The following is an 8,089-nucleotide window of genomic DNA, read 5'->3' on the forward strand; positions in this document are numbered from 1 at the left end:
GCGTCGCGCGACGCTTAAGCAAATGAGGAGGGGACGCCTAGCACCCCAACTTCAAATGGCTGTGGGGCCAGCTTTTCCCAGACACTGGCCCGAGCAAGCCACGCAAACGCGGCACCCCACTGGTGCGTTCATCCCCTTCGCACCCACCTCCGGAAACCTTCCGGAAGCGGAGGAACCTCCGGTGCGGTACCCCCTGCCGTGCTGTAACGGACCCTACTGCATCAGGTAAGTACCGAGCGAGGGGCTGCCAGGGGGCGTCGTCATTACTCTCTCGCCAACCTGTTTTACCATCGCCTCCGCCGCGTTCCCGTATTCCCCTGACACCCCCTCTGCCACTGAGTGCTTCCCACTGTCGTAATAGCAGTTCCGCAATCGTCGCAGCACGGTTGTGCGCATGATACTTCGTCAAACTCCAGAAGACGACGTTTCCGCCACTCCCCACGCCGCACAGGTAGCATTTACTACTAACGCGGGCGCGGCTAACAGACCTTCAGCGCAATGATGTAGCACCTGAGCGGGGCTCGTCCCCGGTGAATCACCGTTGTCGACGTTTGGAAACTTCTCTTTAACGATCTTCTTTGCATCACCTTCGTCTCGATGTGGCCGCATCGCCAACTCAGTTGTAACGTTGCCCGCGCTTATTCATCTCTAGCTTTCCATCGCTATTGTAAGTTTGCTTTTTTAAACTTCCACCCCGGACCCCAGCTGCCTTTATTTCTTTACGTGCGACCCGGATGTCGCCCGTATTCCCGCAAATCCACGGCTGCGCTCGAACCGCTCTCCATCCGAATAACCAAAGACCACAGCTACACCTTGTGTTCCTCTTTCTTTTACTCGGGAGCCAGCGAACCTTGATGCTCCGTGAGGCTTTTGGACAATGTGGGAAGATGTTTTGCCCCTCTTCATCGTCCTCCAGTGGAAAGGGCAAGCCACTCAACCGAAGACGTAGAGGTCCCCCTGCACCATTTTCGACAGTTGCTTGGCTCTGCATCAGGATGTTTGTGATACCAGTTTGCGGTTTCCCGTTTTCATAACGTTTCTCTTCCTTCCTTCCTTCCCTTGGAGACGGCAGGTTCGGTTTGGCGTCTGCCAATGTCATTGCATGTTCTGCTACTTCCTGACCCCTGCCGGTAAGCATGTAACTTTGTTTCTTTATGCGGTTTGTCGCTGTATCGCATCTCGGGAAGAATGAAAAGCTTGCCGAGCATCCCATTGGTTTTCTAGCTTTCTCCAGCTGAAACTCAAGAGGTGAATTCAACTCAGCTCATTCATCATGGGGCGTACCCAAGCCCGTTCTCCCCCCACCTCTTTTTCATCCTCCCGATCGCTAAGCCGTCTACACTCGTTTCTGTGCCTTTTTTAAAGGGCCACCCCGTGGAACCATCTAAAGCACCTCGAAGGTGACAACGCAGAACTATGTAAGAAAAGTTTTCCTTACCCTGGTGAGTTGCACCTTCTCCGGAGCAGGTCTAATGCCTCGGAAGAGGTAAGTTTGATGCGCGACTGGTCTCAAGCCGCCCTAAAATGACCCATTTTCTTCATCACATTCCTTCTCTGTGACGCTCATCAAAACATCCGAGATCCAAGTTGGTCACGTCTGTGGACAGTTTCCCCTTCCCCTATCTGCGATTTTTACCGCTAATTCATTTTTCACCATGCCACGGTGGGGGGCCCCATTTGTACCGAGTTCGCCAACCCCCTTCATGAGCATGAAAACTTCCTTCTATGTCAGTGGAACGCCCCGTTTTTTACCTGAGTTTCGTATGTTTTCAGGGTAACTAGAAATGGTACGGAGTCACTCTGAGTGCCACAACCCTAACCCTAACCCTTTTCAGAAACTTTGCGGGCCCTGGTCTCACAGCAGCGCTGCCCACTTTTCGACTGCGCGGCGGTCTCCCGGCCCCCTTGCACAACACAGTAGCACCATCGGCGCTGTCAAGTATGAAAGGTGCGCCACCGGATAGTATATTCAATTTGAAGAGGCCACTAGTCAGGCTCGAATGTTGCGGGGGGGGGCATATATTTTAGCCATTCTCACCACCAACACCTCTGCCTCGTCCGACACATGTCTCTTCAGCCCCCACAAAAGAAGAGGCTCGTGTGCGTGACTTTTGAAGCTTACCAAAATGTGCGCACTGCGAATGGGGAAACTACCTTATCCATGTTGTTACGCTAATCATCGGAAATAACCAAGCCCATGCCGTAGGGATTGCCTGAGAACACTGGCTTTCGACAGCCTCGCCGGATGTTCCCTTCTCTGTTTCCGTTTCGCCCAGCCCTACGTCGGCATCTTGCAAATCCCTTTTTTAGTGGTGGTCAGTTGCCCATCCCCCACCATGTCACCATCATTTCCTTAGGACAACAAGCCAGTTGCAATATTGGCTGCCAGCCACTTCAATAGTTACACATGGTTATTGTCTTTCCGAAAGGGCAAAAGCCATAATGGGTTCACCCAGTGGCAAGTATTTCTTTGCATCGAAAAGGAACAGAGTGTCCTTCACGCTCCTCTTCTTGCTCTCCATTTCGGTGGGGAATTTGCTCGAAACTTAATCAGCTTCGGCCTAGTTGTCTTGGGAACCTCTCGCAAGTGTTTCCGCGCATCTCTTGTAGGCCGAAGGGTAGGGCCTAATAGCCCTGACATCCTCGTCTGGATCATTCATTCCCCCACACGCTGTGTGGCACAATACTGTTGGCGCCGCTGCCCCTAAACAACCTGTTTCCCGTCTCCTCGGAAGACGCGTCTATGAAAGGGCCCTTCAACCATTGGATGGTGCTGTCGAATCCTCCCTGAAGGATAGGCTTAAATTGATTGCGACACGCCTTCCCGTGTGTCGGAACTGATCCGTCCACAAAGAAAGAAGCGCCGGAAGCCGAGTTTCCTGTTCAGTGCTCCGCTCTGTCTACCCATTTTTCTGAGCAAACCGAGATCCAGCACCAGTCCTTGCGGCGCCTCGCGTGTTGGTGCGGGGTTCCGCAACATTCTGCCTACTGTTCCATCCCTCGCCGTTCCGTTGTGCAGAAAACTATCCATCCGCTTCGTGATGTGTCGGGCAAGGGAGAAGCCCTCAGACATGCGGGTAACACGGCCATGTTTAACCAACCTGAATGCACAAACACAGTCTGCTAATGAGCCCATGGTGTTTCGTGACGTTTCTTCCACAGCTCAGGTTCCAACGAGTTATTCTGTGCTGTTGGTTGCCGAATACTACCCTGATACCAGGTTGTTGTGTCTGCAACCGACTCTCGTGTGAGTTTTGATGCAATCCAACGGTGATCTGCCACATTAGCTTCCACACTTTCGCCGTTACCGTCACCGACCGGAAGTGTGATGACAACGAAAAGTTAAGTCGGCCCTGGAAGACCCATAGCTCATCCAGCTTCTGCTTCCATAATCTTTGGGTACCGTAAAAATTTGTTGAACAACTTCGACTGTTGCCGGGAAACATTGATGTGCTTGTGATCGGGCTTCTCATAACGAACGTTGCCCTCGTCTGTGGCAACCCTGTTTGAAAGAAAAACGAGACCACCTCTGATAGCATTTGGCACCCCACTGGTTCCGGTGGCCATTTCCTCGTACTTTCTTTGATATGCCGAGCCTGTTATTCATTGTGCGTAACTGTTACTTCGTGCTGGGACGCCGTTACATTTTTCGTCGGTTCCAAGGAACGCAAAAGCACAGCATCGGCACCGTTGCCGGCGCCGTCACCCCCGGGGAGTAACTCCAGCGGAGGCGTGGAACGAATCTGCAGAAAAGGAATCACATTGATCCTGGCGGGCGGGGCCGCCGGGTCATGTGTGGGAGGGCGGCGGTTCGTTCGTGGCACCGGGGGAGAGAGCATTGTCATCGGGATGACATCCTTGGGGCTGCTGCGAGGAGCTTTCGGGCGCGAGAAAACCGCGCCAACCGTGCAGAGCTGTTGCGGGGGGAGGAGGCCGGCTCGTCAACTCGAGTGGGGTTGTGGCAAGTCGCTTGGGCCGTGCTCGGTGCTATCAATGGGAGAGACCAGGCGGCCGCGCCGAGCAAGAGGCGCCCCCGACTGGTAGCGAAGTTTTTCGGGGAACCGTTACCCCCTCCCCCCACTTGAGGCATGGCTGGGTTGATGGTTGTTCAGAAGATGCTTTGGCTTTGTTTACCGCCGGCGGTAGTGGGTTCTTTTGGGTGGGCGAGGTGTTCCCTTAGGGATCTCCCTTCCCTGGGATGGCGAAATATGATCGGCACACATTGCTCGAACTGGTGCCGCTGACTGGGCACGGATGTGAGTGGTGGGTCCGTGCGGCGGAGTATACAAAGGAAGAAAAGTAGTGGGTATGGGTGTAGAAAGAGCCCCCAGGCTGCCGTACTGAGTTCGCTAGTAGAGAAGGATCGCTGATCGGCCACACCTTGAGGTCGGAAGAAGCGTTAGACCTGTGCACCCGGCCCTGTAGCCGAGGCGTTTTTGAAGTATGTTCAGGTTTCCAAGTGGGGAATAGTGGCTAGTTGACCACTGTGCGTCCGGAATTGAGGTATGTTTTTTTTTTTGTAAGTCCGCGTTGAAGTGGTCTTCATATCCACTGGTGGTCAGTTTTCCACTCTCGTCCCTGGGAGTCACCTATTGTTTTCTCCCCCTTTCTTGTGAAGGCAATTGCATGTCACCTTGCACTTGACAGTATCACTGTACAAGGGCCTAATCACTGTGTTTATTTACTATTATTTTTATTTGCATTATCATTCACTGTCGTCGTCATTGTTTCAACAATACTTCACTAGGGTAATGGTGTCTACGGGAAATGGACGTCGACAAATATAACTGTTCCGTTGTTTTTGATGATTTTAAGGTTTCCATCGAGCAATGTGATTTTTATGCGCTTGATCAGGAGATGACCGGTGTCGATAACGGTGAGCGACCGCAGTCAGGAACAATGAGTTTGACAGAGCTTTACCAAGTTTCGCGGGACGTTGTCAACCGGTACATTGCCTTCCAGCTAGGTGTAACAGTTTTCAAGCGTGTTGATGGCGGATATGAGGTTAAACCATACAACTTTTATTTATTGAAAAGTGTGGGCGATTTTGTTGTGAATATTGAGTCACTGAAGTTCTTGGCAGACAACCACATGGATTTTCAGCGGTGGTTGGTGACAGGCATGCCGTATTGTGGTAAAGTGGACACAGGGTTGCTTGGTGATGAAGGAGGTTCTGTGTCTAGTTTAAGGAGAGGGTTGTCCGAATACCTTGTTAGTCGAATAAAAAAGTGGTATAACAGCCCGTTGGCACGGGATGGCGAGTGTATTACTTTCAAAACTGTAATATGCGAAGAAATAGAGCGGTTGACTTTATCAAAGCTTAAAGAAGAACAAGTTTTCGTTTCATTTGAGTATGATAAGTCGAGATGCATTGGATCACCGGTGTCGTTGACAGTTCACCGTGGAACGAGTCATTTCGCCAGCGGCCAAGGTAAGGAAAAGGCCACACCTGATTTAGAGCCGATCAAAGTATGTGGGTTTCAACATTTTTGGAAGTGCTTAACCGATTGCAAGAAACCTATTGTTGGCCACAATTTTTGGCTTGACATTATGTTTATGGTTCAAATGCACGAAGGGCCTCTCCCCGAAGATTATGATACTTACAAGAGACTCGTTCACCAACTGTTCCCGTGCGTATACGATACGAAAACACTCGGCCGCGAGGTGATAATTAACAACTTATCTGAGTCTTTTTGTCTGAAAGATTTGTACGACAGATGCCTGGCCTCGAGGCTAAAATTGGGAAGGGCACCAGAGTTCTTTTTCCCACCAGGATTTGGTCGGTACGACCCAGACAGCCTTGAAAGTGAATGCAAAGCCCATGAAGCTGGGTACGATTCATACATGACGGGCGTGGCTTTTTCCATTTGTAGGGATTTGTACTGTAGCGGTGAAAATTCTACCTTGGATAAGTGGCGAAACATTGTTTCTGTCTACGGCAGCAATTACTATATGAATGTCAATGGCAAGGATAGTTTGAGGAGGTCTGCAACGTTTGTGGTGGAGTTTAGGGAGGAGATTGAGTATCCTTTTGGAGAGTTGCTTCTGTGTCGGGACGATGCATTCACAAATGTGGATAGGGACGTGGAGTTATTACCGAGGGACTGTATTATATCATATGACAACAAAGGATTATGCAGGACGATAATAGTTGTGTTCGAAGATGATATTAGCGAAGACGAGGTACAAACGCGCATTGCGAATTCGGCGCGCCGTTGGAGTGAGGTTACTAAGGAGGCAAATGCTTATAATATAGTATTTCCCGAAATACTAAGTGTTTACCGTCTTAGTGGGTAGCTGGGTTGCGGAAGAATGCAGTGTGGTGCTGGTGCTCCCACTTGCGCAGTTGGACAAATTAGCGGCAGAAGCTGTTGTTGCACAAAGGCAAACTACCATTGTCATTGTTTTCAAAAATATTGCATGAGCCTCCCAACTCTTCCTCTCTATACAATGGATCCGAAGCTGGAGCTGTAATAGTGCATCAACATACGTAAGTACTCGTCTGCATCCGTATTTATGTGTGCCACCCAAGGGAAAGTATAACGGTATGTGCATATGTCAAGTGGTAACAGCTGAATAAAAATTTACTTCGTCGTTTTTTTTTTTAAAGTTGAGTGACCGTTTGTTTCGTTTTCTTTTAGGTATGGTAGTTGCTTATCTTTTTTCCTTTCCTTTTCGGCGTGTATGTGCGTAATTTTTTGTGTTTAGGCAATGCGGAGGAAAACGACACTAAATATTGGACAGGTTATTTGTTTTTCTTCCTGGAACGATGGCAGTGAGGGGTATGAGTGGAAATCCCGAGCACTATCGGAAAAGCGATCGTTGGCGCTTGAATTTCTCGGAAATGTGAATAAAAGAGTTTCTATTCACGATGCAATTCGTTTAAAGGCTGACATTAATAAAAAAGCCATAAGTAACGTTAGCTGCCCCAGTTTTTTTAGCGGCATTGAAGGCGCTGATGAAGATGAGGATCAAAGTGATATGAGCCTCTGTTCACTTTTAGGAATGCTGGAGGGCGAGATTGAAACTGACTGCATTACACACCTTTCCCCTTCGGATGCCTCGCTTTTGAAGGAGGAATTCTTGTGCGATTATGATTCGTCGGATACAAAACGTATGGCCAAATGGGTGAATTTGAGATCGGAAACGTCGGACTACCAAAGTTATGGTGCGATCCCGGAGGGCGAGCGAAGTTTATGGTCCGCTTGGTACCTCCGCAACATAAAGGCAGGAAAAAAACCTATCTAACGGAGTTACAGGTTGTTACATTAATGTCGCCTTCTTTTTTTGTGTAATATAAAAATCATTTGGCGTTGTTTAAGACAATATTTGATTCAAGGGATATGAAGAGATAAATACCCCTAAAAGTTGAACAATATATTTGCCCTCGCATCTCCTGTGTTTTCCCCCTCAGTGATATAACGGAGAGCACGTAGCACTAGACGATAGAGAGAAGAAGAGTCCGTGACAGCCCTGGGCATACGCGTATATAAACCAAAATTCTAAACGGCAAAATGAGGGCTCTTTTGCTCTTTTTTGCCGCTGCTTCTCTTATTCAAACGGTGCTGGTAGGCGGCGCTAGCGGAAATTCACAAAACACCGTTTCGATTTCCGGAGACACCCTTGGAGGGATCCTTTTGGGTTCGCTGGTAGGCGGTATCCTGATTTTCGCTGTCTTTATGCTGGCAAACATTGAATCACCCGAAGTACTGGGTCATCCTGACAGGTGACATGAAGATGATGCCTGCTTCCACCGCTAGTTTCTTGGCCACCATTGTTTTTTTTTAAAACTAGCGTATTGAAAAGGCAACCGTTTCCTCTAGGCATATTCCCCTTTCTCCAGCTAAAGAAAGGAATCGTCGGTTTCACAGGGAACACGGGGGAAAAGCAACGAATGCCATACTATTTGAGTTCCTTAACTCTGCAGCTATCTAAGGATTCCCCCTTTTCTTTTCCCCTTCCTCCTCTACTTTTGAATTCCTGTGAGAGGGATGTTATGCAAAAAAAAAGAAAAAATCGAGAATGTGATTCAGTGTATGTATATACACATGTAACAGTTTCGTGATTTTTTGTTATTCCGTTTTTTTTT

The 8,089-nt window shown here is 49.0% G+C and overlaps 3 protein-coding genes across 3 annotated transcripts; 2 read left to right on the plus strand and 1 right to left on the minus strand.

Moving 5' to 3' along the window:
- Positions 1 to 616: 616 nt before the first annotated feature.
- Positions 617 to 1,213, minus strand: TEOVI_000168600 (uncharacterized protein; the record flags this gene model as incomplete). Its single annotated transcript, XM_067224889.1, has 1 exon — positions 617 to 1,213. The coding sequence occupies one exon, from the start codon at positions 1,211 to 1,213 to the stop codon at positions 617 to 619; it is 597 nt and encodes a 198-aa protein (XP_067080990.1).
- Positions 1,214 to 4,767: 3,554 nt separating this feature from the next.
- On the plus strand, positions 4,768 to 6,297 carry TEOVI_000168700 (Poly(A)-specific ribonuclease PARN-2; the record flags this gene model as incomplete). The annotated part of the gene is made up of 1 exon (XM_067224890.1): positions 4,768 to 6,297. One exon carries the CDS (start codon positions 4,768 to 4,770, stop codon positions 6,295 to 6,297), a length of 1,530 nt encoding a protein of 509 aa, XP_067080991.1.
- Positions 6,298 to 6,711: 414 nt separating this feature from the next.
- Positions 6,712 to 7,248, plus strand: TEOVI_000168800 (uncharacterized protein; the record flags this gene model as incomplete). Its single annotated transcript, XM_067224891.1, has 1 exon — positions 6,712 to 7,248. The coding sequence occupies one exon, from the start codon at positions 6,712 to 6,714 to the stop codon at positions 7,246 to 7,248; it is 537 nt and encodes a 178-aa protein (XP_067080992.1).
- Between the last annotated feature and the right edge of the window lie 841 nt (positions 7,249 to 8,089).

This window comes from Trypanosoma equiperdum (assembly GCF_001457755.1).
Source record: "Trypanosoma equiperdum strain OVI genome assembly, contig: ctg_399, whole genome shotgun sequence".
In the NCBI taxonomy this organism is placed as follows: Eukaryota; Euglenozoa; class Kinetoplastea; order Trypanosomatida; family Trypanosomatidae; genus Trypanosoma; species Trypanosoma equiperdum.